The sequence below is a fragment of the Akebia trifoliata genome, chromosome 6, assembly GCF_017979445.1.
Source record: "Akebia trifoliata isolate Shusen 1 chromosome 6, ASM1797944v1, whole genome shotgun sequence".
Classification (NCBI taxonomy): Eukaryota; Viridiplantae; Streptophyta; class Magnoliopsida; order Ranunculales; family Lardizabalaceae; genus Akebia; species Akebia trifoliata.
The window spans coordinates 26953256-26973354 of NC_141380.1; the positions used below are offsets into that span (position 1 = coordinate 26953256).

The 20099-nt window shown below is 34.1% G+C and overlaps 1 protein-coding gene across 1 annotated transcript; it reads left to right on the forward strand.

Annotated features, from left to right (window-relative positions):
- The first annotated feature begins 7830 nt into the window (after positions 1-7830).
- LOC147400571 (uncharacterized) lies at positions 7831-18902 on the forward strand. The gene is made up of 6 exons (XM_086446260.1): positions 7831-8103; positions 16648-16720; positions 16929-17022; positions 17472-17588; positions 17676-17733; positions 18165-18902. The coding sequence occupies exons 1-6, from the start codon at positions 8071-8073 to the stop codon at positions 18642-18644; spliced, it is 855 nt and encodes a 284-aa protein (XP_086302386.1). The 5' UTR covers positions 7831-8070; the 3' UTR covers positions 18645-18902.
- The last annotated feature ends 1197 nt before the right edge of the window (positions 18903-20099 follow it).

Genomic DNA, 20099 nt, shown 5'->3' on the forward strand with positions numbered 1-20099 from the left:
TGTTCACCAGATAACAAGCTGTGTTAACAGCTTTAACCTAAAACTACTTTGGCAAATCAAATTTTATGCATGCACCGTGCCCTTTTCAATAGAGTCGTGTTCATTCATTCTGCAATCCATTTTGTTGTAGTGTCTTTCGTACTGTGTGATACCGCATAATACCCTCATTTTTACAAAACTCGTCAAACTCTTCAGAGGAAAATTCTAAACCATTATCAGTTGTCAATCTCTTGATATGTTTTCCAATTTGATTTTCTATCAGTGTCTTCCATTGCTTGAATTTGACAAAAACTTTATCTTTGTTCTTTAAAATAAATATCCAAACTTTCCTCAAAAAATTATTAATAAACGTTAATATGTATCTGCCTCCACCATATGATACAACCAGAAATGGACCCCATAAATCAGAACGGATATAATCTACAGTACCCTTGATTCTGTGAATACCCATACTAAACTTTACTCTACACTGCTTCCTGAAAATACAATGCTCACAGAAGTCTAATTTTTCAATTTTCTTTCCCTCAAACAAATCTTATTTGCTTAATATTGTCATCCTTCTCACTCATATGCCCGAGGTGCATATGCTACAATCTGGTAGTGTCTAAATATGTTGTTGATAGTAACATCGTACCTAAAATTATATGTCCTTGTAATATATACAACACATTCTTATTTAGTCCTTTCATTACCACAAGAGCACTCTTAGAAACCCGAATAACTCTACCCCCTACCTTGTAACAGCAACCATTTGCGTCTAGCATACCCAAGAAAATCAAAATTTTCTCCAATCTAGAACGTGTTTGACATTTGATAATGTCCTCACAATATCGTCAAACATCTTCACTCGAACCGTGTCTATCCCTACTACCTTATAAGCAGCATTATTTCTCATAAGAACTTCACCCCCATTAAAAGGTCGATAAATTGTGAACCAATCTTTATTAGGACATATATGATATGTACACGCCGAATCAAAAATCTACTCCCCACCAGAGATATTGATAGAAATTGAGAGTACATCACCGTTATCACTATTTTCATCTGTCACTACTGTATCATCAGTATCATGGTCATTATAATTTTGTTTTCCCTTTCCTTTACACTCTAGACAATCTATTTTAAAATGTCATTTTTGATGACAATTGAAACACTTTAACTTTCTAGTTTTTGATTTGATATAAACCATCATCTTCCATTATGGTTCTCTTTATGATTTGATTTCCCCCTAACAAACAAACCTTCGCTTGAGCTTTCTATAATTCCATCTACTTTCTTCTTCAATTCCTTAAAATTTAAAGCAAATTTAATATCCTCAATCAAAAAAGTAGTTTTTCCATACATTATGGTATCAACAAAATTCTCATACAAGAGTGATAAAAGAACAAACCAAAAGTATGGCATGATCTTATTGATCAATTTTAACACCAACATTCTTTAAATCTAAAAGAATATTATTTTATTCATCAAGATGATTAGGAATAGAAGTACATTCTCGCATCCGTAGGGTGTAACATCATTTCTTTAGATACCACCGATTTGTGAGAAATCTTGTCATGTATCGAGTTTCTAGTTTTGTCCATAGTAGATCTGTCGTGTCTAAATCACCGATCTCTCACAAGGCCTCATTCCTCAATGATAATAGAATTGCATTATATGCCTTCTTCATGATCTTTTCTTTCTGTTCTAGTTTCAACGACTCAGGCAAATTATTACTTCCCAACAACGCCTTCGATAAACCTTGCTGAATAAACAAAGATTTCATCTAAATCCGCCATCGATTAAAATTGTTCATTCCATCGAATTTCTCGACATCATACTTTGCAACCATAGCTCTGATACGAGTTTGTTAAAAAGAACCCTATGATCCGAAGTATAAACCAATAAGAACACAAAAATCTCACAAGATACAAGATATATGTGGTTCAGTCAAAGCATCGACCTGCGCCCACGGGCGAAAACAGCGATTTCACGATATAAACCAAAGAAGAATTAGGTTACAATTTCTCTTTGCCTCTCGTATATCTTTTTCACCCTTTAGGGTTTCATCTCTTACCTTTATATACTTAGGGTTACAAAGAGGTTAAACGGGTTGGATCCAAATCCAAACCAAATGGGCCCAATATTTTGCCCTGAGGCTTTGCCTCCAGACCCTTAAATGGGTCATGCAAGTCATTAATGGATCATCAAAAAATCTAGGTTGAATCCACGACAACTCTCTATATACAAGAATAAAAGACATAACTCAACAGTTTGTTTCGAACTCGTTTGGGCCTTGTAACTTACATATTGCTCATACCCATGGGCTTAAAAATCCATCAATTTTTTCATGTATCCTTGCTAAAAAAAAAAATTGAAGACACTTCTAAAGCAATTACCACCCATCACAATGACGTCATAATGGAAACCCATTAAGATTTAGATCGTGAAATCTTCAAATATCGCAATTACCAAAGTATTAGTTCAATGAAAAGATAAATCAGTTGAAGATTCAACCTTGGAGAATTATGAGGACTTGATATCTCATTTTCCTACCTTAGAGACTTGAAGACAAGTCAGACTTCCACCGGTGGCAAAATGATATGAACTTATCCACTTTTGACAAGAATATTGGGCACATATGATCTATTTTATCCTCGCCTATTTAAACATGTATTTGGCAAAAGGGAATAACAAGTCTTTTGGTGAGTTTTAGCTATCTAATAGTAGCTCCTTAGTTTTCCAAAATTTCAACTTTGAATCATATCACAGAGCTTTTAACGGAAAGTTTTTCTGTAGATTGAGGCAAAAAATGTTATTTTCCTTGGAAACCCTTAACATAGTCTTTGTCTTGACCAAACCTCAACCAATTCGAATAATTTTTAACATTCAATTATATTTTGATTATAGATTCGAATAATGGTGTATCCAATCCGAAAATATTCAATCCCAATGGATTTTTAAGTATAACCCAACTTGTTTTTTATTTGAGTTACTCAACATACAAAAGGTGTCTTAGAGAGGGGGGAGCATTTAGAAATGGCTAGAGATTAAAAAGTCTAAATAAAAAGAGATGTGGGACTGTGGGCGAGATCAAAGAACTAACATGACGATTTTTCGACGACCTATCTCTAGCCATTACATGTAGGCATCCACCTCTCTCTCTCTCTTTTCTATCATTAAAGTTTTTTTACTAGCCATTTTTCCTAATTCGTTTCTATAAATTTTCCTTAAAGCTTGTATAATTTTTCTTAAAATTTTCTATCAAAAAATTATTTTTTCTTACAATTCTTCTTCAAGATTGTATATGAAAGTCTTATGCACAATCTCCCATCTTCATTGTTTTTACAAATCTAAATTTTTGATGAAATTCGAATCGAATATTATCTGATATCCAATATAATAATCAGGTGAGAATTTGAATACTATTTTAGAACATTTGATCAAATTCAAATTTGGACCTTGGTTTTTTGGATTTGAATTCGAATGAAGTTGTATTCAAATCGGTAAGTATCCGTTGATAGACCTAAGTACATCTCAATTAGGTTGGAACCCAATCATCTATCTATCACATGCACGACTAAACACAAATAAATAAAACAAAACTTACAATTTATCCATTGATTATTTTAATCGTATTTCATCTTGTTGTTGCTTCCTTCTCTAACCTAACCACCAATCCCTTAAACAAATTAAAGCTTTTAATAAGATGAGATTCTTTCACCCATACTAAACACAGATTCTAAAGCCATTGTAAATAAATGAATCGTTAGCAGATCGTGTGCCATCACAAATAGCACGTGATATCGGATACTATAACTCTTCGATCAATCCAAAATATTATAAGTACTCTCATACCAAATTTTTACGAGATTAAAATTCAAATAACATTGTAATTTAGATGTTCGATTATTATTGGTAAGAATTATATGTGTCGTTAATAAAAATTTATGAAAAATAGATTTTGGACTGGAAGAAGATGATGCTACATTAGGATGAGGCATAATAGTATTATCAATTAAACCAAACTTAAGTTTAAATTTTTTGAAGTTTAAATATTTTTTGTAACTTTTCTAATTCAACTTCAATATTAAGATCACTATTTAAACTAAAAATAATTTTTGTAACCTTAGTTTTATATCTACGGTTTATAATTGAAAAAAAAAATTGCTTAGTTAAGAGGATTTTTTTTGCCAATATTTATTAAAATTTTCGGTTATTTTTGTAATATTTATATTATTGAAATTAAAATTTTGAAATTTCATAAATTGAATTTAACTATAAACGAAATTCTGCATATGTAACATATTTTTATTCTAAAAAAGCTTTTGTAGTTTCGACAAAACTTTGAAAATAATCATAAATATTTGACGCATTATCTCAATCTATTTATTCTATTTCTAATTCAACACATGTTTCTTCCAAAAATCTTTTAATCGACTTTTTATAACAAATTATATGCTGTAACATAAAATAAGCTGAATTCCAACGAATAGCGCATCTAATAAGAATTTAGTAGGAGGTAAATCAAATAATAAACAATATTCATCAAATCCTTTTTGTTTAATATGTGGTACTTTTATAGTACTAATAATGTTCTTAATATATTCAAAAATATTATTTATGCACAAAACATCATCTTGCACTATTGAATTTAAAGCATGTGTAGCAAATGATCATGTAATAATTTTTTTTTAAATTTCTTCATCAAATAAAGAATTTTTAAAGTAATTTATAGCAACAATACTACTACTTGCATTATCTAATATAATTACAAAAAATTTATTAATAATTTTATAATCTATTAATTAAAATATTTTGTAAAGCTTCAATAATTACTAAGTCACTATGTTTTGCATTTAATAAAAAAAGATGTAGTTATTTTATTTAATATTTAATTTTCATCTATACAATGTGTTGTAACACACACACACACACATATATATATGGTATTCCTTGAATTGAAGTCCATAAATTAAAATTTAAGCATATATTTTACATGGTGCATTTTCTTAATTTCTAATTCTTTTTTTTTTTTTTGAAACATTTTCATTACATCTCTTTTCAATGTATTTGTAGAAATAATTTCAAAATCAGGAAAATAAATATTTTTAATAAATTCTTCATAATTTAATTTTTCAATGACTAAATGTAAAATTTCTTCCATAATAAAAAATTTTACGAATTCCCATCGCGTTCTATCGATGTTTTATATATGTATGTTTACTTCGTTGGTAGTTGATCAACTAAGCATAGTTTGACTAATATCTTATCATTATCTTTTTGGACACTTATTTTTATATATTTGTTCATTGTGCTCGTTCTAGTAGATGAACTAGAATAAGGTAAAATTTTATCGTATTAATTACATTTAATCTTTTCAATTTTAGTTCCACCCGGGATTACAATATCTATTAACGTAAAATGTTGTCATGCCTCGTATCAAAATCTTTTAAATTTTTTAGGAAAATTTGGATTAAAGGATACGGATTCATTGCTAGCTTATTGAGTAAAAGAATTATAATCATCATTAAGGATAGGGCCCAAGGTTAGACTAGGATTGTCATCTTCATGACTTGGCCAAGTCACCCAGATTACTAGTCAACCAATTGAATCAGATGGGATGCCTAGTTTTTCTTTAAGTGAGCTATGACTTGACCCATGAAATCTTCATAGTCTAATTCAACTCTATTCAATTGACAAGTCGGATCCATGTTTTAAGATGTAGGTTTTATGGATTGCTCTATATGGTCCTATGAGTAGTTTTTATTTCATTGTATTGCTAGCATTTCAAAAATATTTTTCCAAAGTTGTGTGGTTGCTTTGATATATGTTGTTTTACATACTTTAGCCAGAAGACGACCAACTCCAAGGACATCATCTAATATTATGTGTAGATTCCCCACATGTAAAGCAATGAAGCTTATATGAGATAGAAATTGAGCTAGATCCTAACCTTACACATGACAATATTTAAGTGGACTTGAAAGAACAATCCTAGCACATCCCAACTTCGTGGTACCTGTGAAGATATACGGCTCAACACTACTGAGCCGACTTGGTAAACTACTAAAGTAGTGGAATAAATACCCAGGGTGAGTATCCTTGCAATCAAAATAGGAAAGTATCCCAATAATCTTGGAGTGATTGAACATCAATCGCGATTCTTCTAGAATGGATAGATTTCAACATCGTAGATGCTTTTCCTTATCTAACCCAAAGGTGTAGAAGAGGATCTAGAAGAATCACCTTTGTTAAGGAAAGGGGTGACGTGCCCGAATGGGATATTAACTAAAGGAGTTAACTTACAAAAAGGGAATGGGGCCATGAAAAAAGGACTTTTGGGAAGTAGTTTGATTATATATCCATTACTTTTTGTTATTTTGGCACTAACTTGAATTTCAGAGGATATTTGCATGTATTATATCGATAACCTGGTTCGATATAAAGAGGTGAAATCACAATTGAAGCTAGCGTTGAGGTGCGTTAAAGAAAATATCTCTACAAAAAGGAAAAAAAAATGGTATTAGCGATATTAGTGTTAACCCCTCTTAATTTATTTAGAATGGGAAAATCCTTGCTCCTTTTCGCTCTCTTAGGATAATAATGTATTTTACTTATAAATTATTGGAACTCATATAGTCATACAAGAGATTTTACCACTATACTTAAAATTGATTCTTTAAGTATGAGGTTAAAGAGGTCATTAGTGAGGAAAAGGGAAGATAAAAAGGAACAAATGAGATGAGAGAATGAAAAAAAATTGAAAGAACTTAAAAATCAATTAAGAGTAGTGCTAAATTGACCAAAAAAAAAAAATGCTCAAATCCACTCAACTAAACATAGAATGCGCACCAAACCATAGCTTTTACTTGAGATCACAAGGAAAAAAAATCTATGATTATGTGCACATTCCACCATCATTGTAGTTGAGTATATGTTTGAGTTAGTTTAGTATTATTCATCAATTAAATATGAAGAAATTTTTTAGAAAGATTGACTTACAAAAAGAAAAAGATAAAATACTTTCCTTTGTAACTTAGTAAGATTTCAAATCTTAGTAAGAGTCATTGAGAAATAGATTGCCAAATTGGCAATCCAACAACCCTTAGATTTTAAAGGGCAAAACACATATCTAAAATAAATAAAAATATAATTTTGAGGGAAAATTACTTAAAGGAGGGAATTTTTTTAATTAGTCTTTAAATTTTAGAACTTCTCTTAATAGTCCATTTAGTAAAATTTTTATTTCTAATTAATCCCTGAACCCCACTCCACACATCTCTTACTATTTAAATGTCGAAACTCTCCTTACCAGTAATAAGTTGTAATTATATTGATATTATTATGATTATTATTCTTAATTATATTATTAATATTACTATTGTTAAAATGACTTATATATCCTTTTTTCTCTAAGAATTTCTTTCAAAATCATTCATTTTCAAACTCTTCAATTGTACCATTAACAATTGTTTGTACTAATCACAAAAAAAAATCTTGGTTCTACCCCTATAAGTGGATAGTTTGTGAAAATCAGGAGAAACAACCTGAGAATTATTTATGATTCTCCATAATTTTGATTTTTGATTATGAAAAAATCAAGTCAATAATCCAAACCAAAGGATGCATCGAATTCTAGAATCCGATTATTGACAGAATCAGATTCTAGAATCGGAGACAAACGCCCCCAAGTCTACCCTCTACAGACAGTGTACATGTGGCAAGTAACTTCTGCAACGTGTATAACACGCAGCTAAGATGGGGAAATATTCCTCAGTGATGCTTCTGGGTACTAATCCCTAGAAAAAACCTTTATTTATCTTTCCATCTCAACCGTTCCATAGTCACACAGTCGCAAGGAAAGTCAAAACGTATTGGAAGTTCGTATTTCACTTTAGGTCCGAAAAATAACGTATCGGGCGATGCACCTCTCTCTGAAAAACCTAACAAAATCGAAAAAAATTCCATCTTCTCTGTAGAATTTTATCGGATCTGAATTAGGGTTTCTAATTTATAACAGATTAGAACTGCAAAGGGACTGTTTGGTCTGCGAATCCGTTTCTTCTGCGATCTCGATCTGACGACGCCATGAGGAAGAAGCTCGACACCCGATTTCCTGCCGTACGCTCTCTCTCTCTCGATCTTTGTCTGTAAATTTAACTTGTATTATTTGATTGATTGATTGATTTTTGACCTTAATTTGATGTTTGTTTGCCTTTTGTATTGTGGTTTGTTGATGCTGGTTCAGTGGTGTTTGATCGATTTAACCTATTTTGGGTGATATTGGTGATGCGTATTGTGGATTTAGGGTTTTGATGGGTTTCGGTGATCTGATTATTTTAGTTTTTTTTTTTTTTTTTTTGGATAGGTTTGACCTAGATTGTTGTGATTAAGGGTTATTAGGTTTGTTGTTGTTGGTCAGAGAAAAAGTTCTGGGCCTTGTTATTAGTAGAAGTGTGGGGATTTTATGTGTTTTATTTGTTTATTTGGAATCCATATTTGTTGCAGGCATCAATTGAAGAACCCTTATGTCAGCTTCTGCATTTTTTTTATAAGATAAAATTTATAGATGAAAGGAGTCCTCAAGAAGAGATACAACGACAACTACTTCCTAATTACAGTTACCCACGGGTATCCAGACTTAGTCCAACTAATCCCAGGGACACGCCTGCCTTCATTTCGAGCATGTGCCTTGTGTACCTGGCCTTTTAAAGCACGAGAGTCGTGGCCAACAAGGGGTGAAGTGACCCATAGACCCATAATATGATGCCACTTGGCACTGATGCGGACTTATCCAACCTCATGCCCCGACAAGGGCCACTTTATAGGTTCACACTGATGGGGAACCAAGATTTACAATTGATGGTTGAATGCTCTCCTCAGATTTTTGGCAACTCAATCTTCCATGATGATGATGTTGTTGTTGTCATGGGGGTTCTTATAGAGGATTTGGTGACCATGGGAATTGAGGGACTCACTAGCTACCTCTACCCTCAATAGGGATAACTAAATGAGAGCCTTGGACTACTTCCCCTCCAAGATAAGGATAGTCAAGTGAGAGGCTAAGAGTGTGGCATGTGTGATTGTGCCAAACCAATAGCCCACATTTGCACGAAGTGATACATGAGCATGCCTGTAGTTCTCTTTGTTGTAGGCGAGCATAGTGGTGAGCTATGATTGTGTGTGTGTGTGTGTGTGTGAGAGAGAGAGAGAGAGAGAGAGAGTTTCACATGAGTGATCAAACACAACTAGCACATGATCGTCAAAATCATCTCTAGCATAGTATAATCATTTTAATTCAACACGTAGCTTCAAATTGCCTGCTCCTTCATTATGAGCACTATGCATCCTTACCTAATTGAGGATTTATAGAGCATCTCATTCAGCTATTTGATGAAATCTCCCTCTTTTGTTATGATGGAGATTGCTCGGCCATTTTCATGGTTTAGGCAGTCGTTTGATGCCATTTTGTTTTCTCTCACGCATCATCAAAAGGTTTTTGAATTTATTAGATTATCTCACATTTGGCCTTGTTAATATTGTGGTCTATCTAGTAACAAGTGGTAAGTATTAGAGTTAATTTTTTTAGTATTTGATATGATGTGTAGGTTGAATTTACAATGGTTCTAAGTCATTGTTGATTATTGGTCTTAGTGGTTTTAGAGGTGTGTGAGGCTTACGCCTCTAGGTGTGCCTCAAGATGAGGTTCATTAAAAATGCCTTGAAGCATAAGGTTGAAATCTTAAAGCAACTAAAGCTTACACCGCAAACCATAATGCACCTAAAAGAAAATCGTTGAGTTAAGCTAATTTATAAATTATTTTTTTGTAGTATTTACCATTTAGTATTATATAGATGAAGTTTGTGAAAAAATAATATTTAATTGTACTTTTGTATTAAATAAAAAATAGTTAGTTATTGTAGAGTCATTTAACTATTCAAATACAAAATATTTCTATTTTGCTAAAATATAAAGTAATAATACTTTATATTGTTATTTGTTGTTATGGATTAAACTTGAAATTCCATGTGTGGATTTGAAATTTATAATATACAACGACTATCACAATTTTAACTTTTTAATATTCTATTATTTATAAAAATATCATGCATGTGAGGCTTATGCTTTACGCCTTAAGGCTTACACCTCGAGGTGTTGGTCAACCTCATGCCTTGCCTCATGCCTTAGCGTCTAAAAACATTGATTGGTCTAGCTTGGTGTAGCTTTACAAATTACGATATTTTCAATAGGGTTTGGGAAATGGTTAAGGTTGAGGTTTGTGGGGTGATGATTAAAGAATTTGGGAGGGTGTTTCAAAAAATCAAGAATCAAGAATGCAAGATTTTAAGAAAATCAAGAAAAAAAAAATGGAAAATATGAGAAGAAGATTGTACCTTGGAATCGCACCAAGGGTTTTTTCGAAGCACACCAAGATGGATGGTCTCCAATTACTGGAAAAGCTGCAAAATTTCTTTTTATTCCATACAACTTAACAAAACAAATTATAATAGCCAAATATATAGGCTAGACTCAAAACCCTAATCATAAAATTATATAAAAATTAACCTTTTTGACATTGAGAAGTCAATTATGTGTAGAATTGAAACCTCGTCGGTATTTTGGCCGTAACTTTCTCAAAACTCATCGAAATTACGAAATCTTGGGCTCTTTGGATAAGTAATTGAATAACCTATCAAATGGTATAAAAATGACCCAATGCGACAATTTTTTATCTCTTAAAATGAGGTCTGAAGAAAACTGACGTGAATAGTACCTAAACTCTTATAGGATTTCTAAAATAATTAAAAGAGAAAAAAAAATCAAATAATCTAAAACTAGTTCCAATAAAATAAAATAAAAAAACTCTATGCCCAAACAAGTTGCAATATAAATAATTCTAAAATTTCCATTGAAACTCGTGAGTCTGTGACTGTTGGCTTGATTTGTGTCCCGCATCAATGTTTTTATTGGGTCTTATAGTTTCTTCTTTTCTTTTTTGGATTGGTTAGTGGGTGATGGAGGGTTTTGAATCCATGTTTAGTATTGCAACTTAGACTTTTTCTAACTTACCACCTTAGCAACTAGGCGATGGAGGGTTTTGAACCCATGTTTAGTGTAACCACTGAGTAAGCCTATATTTAGCAAGACCAGTCAAAGGACATGGGTTTTTTTAAACCAAGTCCTTTGAATGCCTACCAGGTGCTCACATATTGTGCCAATGTTTTTGAAGGTGTTAGAGATAGGCCTATCAATGGATACAAATTCGAATCGAATCGGATAGAGGTATATCCAAATTCGAATCCAAAAAAATTCTGATATTGAAATCAAAATCTGAAATCCAACAGATATTCATAATCATTATCTGAATTTGAATCCGTTTAACTTATTGGATATCAGATAATATCCGATTTGGATTCAAATATTAAAACATCCTTGATTTTCAAACCCAATCATCTTCCACCCTTGATTTGTCTTCAACATGTGCCCAAAAAAAAATTCCTTAAATTTTTTTCTCAAATCCTTCTCTTTCATTCATCATCATCTTCTTCTTTGTTTTCTTCTTCTAGCCCTTCTCCTTCTTTCATCTTCATCTTCTTCTTTGTTTTCTTCTTCTAGCCCTTCTCTTTCTTTCATCTTCATCTTCTTTGTCGTCTTCTTCTTTTAGCCTCCCTCTTTCACTCATCTTGATCGTCTAGTCCTTCTCTTTCTCTCATTTTAATCTTCTTTGTCGTCTTCTATTCTTGCAGCCTTGGTGGAGTAGAGCTGAAGGTGAATAGGTGAAGGACTATTCAAAGTTGATGACAGATAGCTATCATTGATAGTCTAGAATTGAAAAAAAAAAAAAAATTGATTACAGTGACAACATAGCATAGATGACACTAACCTATAATTGATAGCCTAGCAAAAGCCTAGCCTTATAGCCTCTTAAAACTTAAATGACTTCCAGAAGCTATTAAAAAGAAAGACAATGTAATCAGATTTTATCGGATTCAGATGTTGCTACATCCAAATTCGTATCCGAAATGATTTTGAATATTTAAACAATGTCCAAATTCGAATTTGATATCCGAAATTTTGAATATGAATTCGGATTTTTGACTGTCCATTGACAGGCCTAGTTAGAGAATTACGCTCTGAGGTGAGCCTTTCCAAAAAGTCATTGAAGCTTTTAGCAAAAGCCTATCTTCCTCATGGGCTTACATATTATTCAAAAAGATGTTGAAAATGCTTACTCCTTTGTGCAAATCTCTCCAAAAAAGCCTTGAGGTTTTAAGAGAAAGCGTATGCAACAATTTTGACCAAGGTATAGGCCATGTAGGTGTATGTGTCCACTCTATAACCCCAACTAAAGAGATTGTATTATGCCAGATACAATTTTGATGATTATGTGCTAATATTCACATTAAAGTAATCAAACACTAGCACATGATTGTGAAAATCGTCTCTAGCATAGTGCAATAAATGTTGTTGGAGTATGGAGTGGACACACAACTTCAAATTTTGTGCCCCTTTAGTATGAGCTCAACACATTCTTACCATAACTGGGGTCTAATAGAACATCTCATAAGAGAGCCACTTGAGGAAATCCCTCCCTTCCTCTTTTCTTTCAGCATCTAACAGAGATTGTTCGGCCATAATCATGGTTTAGGCAGTCATTTAATGCTATTCCTCGTAATTGTCATCCGAAAGTGTGGTTTTGCCATGTCCACCTGTTTATCTTTCTAGCTACATGTGGTAAGTATTATAAATTCGATTGGCATCTAATCTGATGTGTACTTAGATTTACTGCGGTGCAAGTCATCATTGGTCTAGTTTACTGTAGCTTTTACTTGACTTGTGATTGTTTGAGGATTATCTCTTGAATGGAGGTCTTTTGCATATTGAAGAGTTGAATTCGTTTCTCTTTGATTATTTTGCCTAGTTGCAAAAGGACTTTTTAAAGAGGGATTCTTGTTTATTCAAAAAACATTGGTGGTACATTTTTAATTAGTATCATACTGAGTTTGAGTACTCATAGAAAAAATACATGTTTAAATACATTGACACATCTTTGAAGTGCAAGCTGGCTAAGTTGGTAAGGTATGTGAGAGTTGACAAAACTTAGGTTCAGAACCTGCTTTCACCCACTAATCTGCTTGCCTATCAATGGGCCAAAAGCCATCACTACATGGACCCCCACCAAGAAATTTTCTATGCCAAAATATGTATGGCTTTTTTTATATTGTATAGAGTTGTACTCGAGATAAACTCTTAAGGTAAACTATTTTTAACCTATTCGACCTTATCTTTGATCCACTGTCTTCAATGTTTTGTAAACAACCTTTAATTTTTCTACCCGCCAAAAATCTATCCCACTTCTCCAAAATTATATCTTGTTTTTTGAGGTTTGATGCTTGAAGAAAATAGAATCTTGGCTGAAAACAAAGGTGAAAGAAAGTCAGAAATGACCGGTCTTGGGAAAAAATCAAAGGGATTTGGTTAGAGGAGGTTGAATATGAGAGCATTCAGGTCATTTATGTTAATCTCAGAGAAGAAGAACTAGGCCGAGGGGGGTATGTCATCAGTTTGAATACACAGAGATATCTTTATATTGGCCAAAATGTGGAAGTACATGTCTAAATGAACCCCCCCGCCCACCCACCCAAAAAAAAAACAAGACAGTGAATTGGGTGCAAATAGCCAATTATTTCACTTTGGAATAGAACATTGATCTCAAATTTTTATCTCCCTTTGGTGGTGAGAAAAGGGCATTGACATCGATAAAGTGGAAGATGATGGTGGCCGAAGTCAACTTCATGTGTGCAATGCTTTTAGAAATGTAAACCTGTTGAGAGCTGAGAAGAATTAAAAGAAAAAAATAGTGGAAGCGACTAAGTGAGAAATGATGTTTTGAAGAAAATCATTTTGTACATCTTTTGTTTACCTCATTTGTATATAAAAAGAATTAGCATATTTTCTTTTCTTTTTGCCAGTCGTACTAAAAAGAAGTGTGTTAAAGCAATTATTGACATTATCAAAGATTACGTGAGTCTATTGTTATTTGTCCCTGTATTTTTTTCTCTGGGTAGGCAAGGAGGTGAAGGAGGTTTTGATCCCATGTTTCTACTTTCTAGTATTTCAACTTATAGACTTCACTAGGGTACTAAGCTGGCACCTTCAAAATGTTTAGTGTTACCACTAGGTAAGCGTAGTCACTCAAAGGTCGAAGGTGGGTTTTGAATGCCAGCAATGTACCCACATATTGTGTTAACACAGTTTTTAAAGTCATTGGAGGTTTACTCCCTAAGGCTCTTCTTAGGGCAGGACTCTCCAAAAAGGCTTTGAGGCTGAGAAAGCCTTTTGGCTTAATCATTTTTTTATTCTTTTTTTTAGGACTAAGGTGTAAGTCTTGGGGGGGATGCATTTTACTTCTTTTTTTTTCCTCTCTTTTTTGTATTATCATGTGTAATAAGGCTTAAATCCATAGCTCAGTTGGTTTGTTATATTGTAAAATAACTTGGAGGTCATGGGTTCAAGTCCAGCTTATCCATAAAAAAGTTGTATCGTTGTTTAATAATCCTTACAGTTATTAAGTCGTGTCTGTTATAACATTTTAATTCACGTATAGGTATGTAACTACCATCTTGTCTCATAACTCATTTTCACATGTCCTCAGTCCTTGCAAAAATCTGAAAGACCCGTTTATATCCTGCTCTCACATTCTCTCAACCCTCACTTCTCCAAAGTCACGTCTGATTTTTATAAAATCCCAAGGCTTTTTTTGTATATATCTTCTCCCTTCCTGCGGCATTTTTGTTGTTAGTAATAATATCTCTAAAAAGTAGGCGTGCAACTTTGTCCGGTTCAAACCGATAGCTTTGGGTTGGTTTGGTTCGGTTTGGAACAAGTTGTGGTTCAGTTCTGGGTTAAGAAAATGGAGAACCAATCAATTCAGTTAGGTTCTCGGTTCAAGGCTTGTATAGATAGAATCGAACCAAATCGAGAACTGAATCCTTAATGAATTACTACTTTTTAGGAGTTAGGTCATAGATTAATGACTTTTTATGGTTAGATTACTGACATTTTTTTAATGTATAAATTAATGACTTATTATATATATGAAATCATGTTTTTCCATTAAAATTATGTTGCCTCCAAGTAGGTTTATAGGATATTGGCTACCCATAGAAGCGAACCACACCAAACTGACCTATGATGGTTTGGTTCTGATTTGGCCCAAACTGAACCAAGTTGCACCCTTACTAAAAAAGCACGGTTGCCTTATTATCCTCATTACCGTTTGATATTCCCAAGTGTCATATGCTCCTTATGTTTTCCAATAACCATGATAGGGCCTTGGCCTCGGAGAAATTATCATCTTCATAGTCCAGAGGATGATTTAAACCAAGTCCCTATTCCCCTTATGCATTGCCAGTCCTCCACTATTGCTTCACAGTGAATCTTCTACCTTGGCACTTCACACATGAATATCCTCTTCACGTTCAACCCCCTGATTTATAGATCCAGACCCAAATAATAAAAAAAGGGATAATCTTCCATAACCCCTCCCAAAGACACAGTTGTTCCAATTTTGTCCCATTTGAACACCAAACATGAAAGGTATTAGAGAACCACTCTCAAGATCTCTGACCAAAACATGGTGATAGAAGTATTATAAATTCCTGAAAATTGAATTTCAAGAATCGATACAAATGGCATACTATTGTATGTAAGAGTGGAAATTTATGTATAGGATACGAGCTAACATTCACAAAAAAAGATGAAGGAGGTTCTACATTATCATACCTTTTTGGTTATGAAAGTTGTAGATTATACCATTGCACAACGCATTGAGGTTTTACTAATTTTATTGCATGTTTCCTGTTGGCCGTAAGCTTTACGACCTTAATCAATTGGAAACTCCAACTCTGCTTGTTTTGTTCTTTTTAACATTATTTTTATGTTTTCCCCCCATTTCCATCTCTCTCTATGCTGAACCTACTCCTCTGTTTCTTCTTTTATTCAGAGTGTTGCTATGACTTTCAAGTTAAGAGTTGTTCCACTCTTCTTGTTGTTTTTGTTCTAATAGATTACAACTTGAAAAGTTGGAAGTATGAAACAATGGGTGTGGTTCAGTTTGAATTTAATTTTTGATGAGTTCAGAATTTGGATTTGGATATTAACGTTGGATTATGGCAGTGTGACTTATCATTTATTGTGGAAGTCACTATTATATGTCTTGATTGGTCGAGCTCACATGACCAACTGTGGAGGCCATATGGGCTTGACCACGATGATTGCAATCACTCTTCTTGATTGATCACAGATGATTGGGCCACGAATGCCACCTGCGTTTGGCCTGATGGTCACCATCATTCATTCTACTAAGTAAGCCGACGACACATCATAAGAAAATGATTCCTAATGGTTTCGCACACATGTGAACTTTCACCCAATGAAATTGTAAATGCCTTCATACTCATAGGCACATTTACACTTGGCCCTATTGGCCACAGAACTCTTGACCCTCTCTGCTAGTTCTAAGCTAATCATATGTGCGCCATATGCATGATCCATTTGTATTTTGCATTTCATGTTAAGACATGAATTTAGGTAATATAATAGATTCTAATATCCCAACATTTAGCCATGTTGCATGATGAAGAAAAATATTCTTTTGGCAGTCACGAATTAAAAAGATAATGCAAGCAGATGAGGATGTTGGCAAGATTGCGATGGCAGTGCCCCTTTTAGTTTGTGAGTAGCTTCAACTTTGTTGTCTGAATCCTTTTTTCACTCCATACTTTTGAAATTCTAGTATTTTATGAGCTGCCTCCAAAGTATTTTTCGATACCCACAATGTTCATAGTTTTGTTCATTTCAAATAAAGAGAAAAGAAATGGAAAGCAACCAGCCCTCTGATAATTTTTACTAGTTTAACCCTTACTGGATTTTACCCATGCAGCTAAAGCATTGGAACTATTTCTGCAAGATCTCTGCGATCGGACCTATGAGATAACCCTTCAAAGAGGAGCGAAGACTATGAGTTCATTCCATTTGTAAGTGATAAGTTGCTTTAGAATTTTTTCTGTTGTGACTTGGTCTTCCACTATTCTAAACAAACAAATAAATAAAAATAGAGAAGACAGTTCATTTAGGCATTTTTGGGGGGTTCTCAAAAGAACTTAACGTGAATTCTGTCTTAAATTTGGATTCCCGCACTTGTTTGCCTTTTTTTTCTTCTTTTCTTTTGGAGCTTTGGCGGGAGAGATTGTTGTTGGAGAATGATATTTGAGACAATTTTCCGATGAGTGCAGCTTAGATGTCCTTTTGGAAACTGTTTCCTAGGAAACCTGTGTAGCAATTCCTATGCCATGTGTTAGTTGGATAATAGAAAAGTCCCAAGATAATTCTCTCTTTATTCGTTTGGTTAGTATGATAATTTTATTTTTTTTATTTCCTTATAATTGCCAAGTTTGATCCAACTAAAATATCTATGAAATTACAGAAAACATTGTGTACAAAGATATAATGTATACGATTTCCTGAGAGAAATTGTCAGCAAAGTTCCAGATATAGGTGGCTCTGATGCTGCTGCTGAAGATAGAACTGTTGCAAAGAGAAGGTTAGATTAAGTAGTCATTTCTATTTTCTTCTCCTCAGAATTAAGCAGAAAGTATAGGATTTCTTAAACTGTTTCGACTTTTGCTAGAAAAGTGGCAGATGAAGAAGATAACGACACTGACGAGGAGACTAAAAGGAGCAGAACGGTAAGACATTCTTTTTCCACGATAGTTTTCAAGTCATCTTCTGAGGAGGGCTGTCAATGGATCGGATCGGACCCAAACTCCAATCCGATAACTTCAGGTCTGGATCGATGTTTTGGATTCCGATAACGGATTCTAATCTATTAGGGCCCGATCCGATAATATGTTAGGAAGTATATAAACTATATTATATATTTGTAGAAGTTCACTTAGATTTTGTATATAAAATCGGGTTTGACCCGATTCGGTTGTTAGTGGAACGGATCTGGATTTTAGTAGAGTTCTGATAAAACCGCGCGATCCAATCCTTATTGGATCAGTCATGGATCTAATCGGATTCTTATTGGGTCAGTCCTAAATCAACCCCAATCCAATCCACTGACAGCCCTTCTTCTGTGTGAGATAAGTTGTTAATGGGTGGGTATTTGTTGCAGCATGAGATGGGCCACAGCAGTACCAGCGGAAGAGGACGGGGACGGGGCCGAGGAAGAGGTCGTGGGCGAGGTAGCCGAGCTATAGAAAGAGAAAATGCCCAACTTAACAAATGTGAAGATGATCCAGGCTTGTCTCCTCAGCATGACAAGCTGAACCCAAACCCTGAAATGCCAAATATCGGGACTGATGGCAAAGAGTCAAAGGAGAGCACAGTAGTTGGCAGTAGTAGTAGCAGCAACTCAATGATGCGGAACTTCGATCTGAATGTGGACTTACGTGAGAATGGGGATACCTCAGTTATGGCGGCGACAGTAGTCGCCCCTCCTGCCATGTCAAAGGAGCCTCCTGAGATGAAGCACGAAGAATATCCTGGTTGGTCCCTCTCTGACATGGACAAGATGGCCATTGATCCCCTTCAGCTTGCTCAACTCAATAGAACATTAGATGAAGATGAAGAAGATTATGACGAAGAAGGATAACCCAGATTCAAAGCTCACAGGTCAAGTCAGTTGTTACTCTTAATATAAATACATGGGAGTAGATAATGATAATATATCCTCTCTTATGAAAGATGATTAGGGGGAGTTTAGGGATCATCAACAGAAGAAAAACAAACAAATTGTGAGGATGAAATTATGCTCCACACCTAGAGAAAGGCTTGGAGGGTTTTCTTGGGCCTCTCTAGGATTTGTATTATATGTTTCTTTATAGTTTCACTAACAAGAGCATTTCGGATATTTGTTTCATGTGTTTCAACTTAACACCCCATTAGAATTAGAATTAGAATTTCTTCATCGAAAGGAATCATCATCTTCTTTGTATTTTTTTTTTTGGTTAAATATAATGTTCTGTTGGGACTAAACAATCTTTGTTGGAGAAGATGGGGTTGGAGGACATTTATTCAGTCATATATTTCATGGCTCTCGCAAGCACGTTCGTTCATCCTTATCATTCAATTTGTTTAACAACTCCACACTGTGATCAATAATCTAAAAATTGGATCAGTCTATTGGTTTAGCTGCACAACAAATTAAAGTGCAAAAATGTCTCAGCCCCAAGTAATAAACTTGGCTTCCAAGGTGACGCAGGGTGTGTCATTCATTCATATGGTATTTATGCTGAGTTGTCATTTATAATTCGGGTTGGCTCAAGAACGCTCATTAATCCCAGGTTTGAACCTCGCTACCTTCACCCCCACACGCGCACAAAAAAAAAAAAAAAAAAAAACAGCAGCCCAATAATAGCCCTGCCTTGGCTATATTGCATAACTGGTTTCATGCTCTCAATATTTCAACCGATACCATTGGATCAACTGGATTGTTAGAGCTGTGTTATGGTTGTCAGAGCGAAAAAATAAAAATAAAAAACGAACTGGAAATCCAAGCCTGATGCACTCTCCATCCCCTCTCAACTGCTATTTGTATAGTTAAATCCAAAATTTGTCTCTCTAATGCACTATCCAAATCACTCTCTACAATGGTCAGAGATTTTCACTACCGTCATTTTAGATTTTTTATCTTTTCAATGCACTGTCCCATCTCCATTTCGTATTGAATTAAATAATGTCAAAAATATTTATAAATAACCATTTTGGATAGTGTATGGTTGGGACGCCACACCCCTTTGAGTTGAATATCCAAAATGGAACGACTTAACCATTACGACTAGTCATTTTGTATATTCCCTTGGGATTGCTCTAAATGAGAAGCCATGGCCACTAACAACAGCAGAGCCCCATGTTGCGCCATGTATCCAACTATTCCAATTTATATATATATATATATTTGAGAAAATGGACTGAGAAAGAAGCATATCCAAATACTTTTTAGGGGAGAACTATTACTATTTTGCGAACCAAGCTAGCTAACCACCAAGAATTATCTATCACCACTCTGCTCAATTTGCAGAGGAATGATGTTTGCAATCCACCAGAC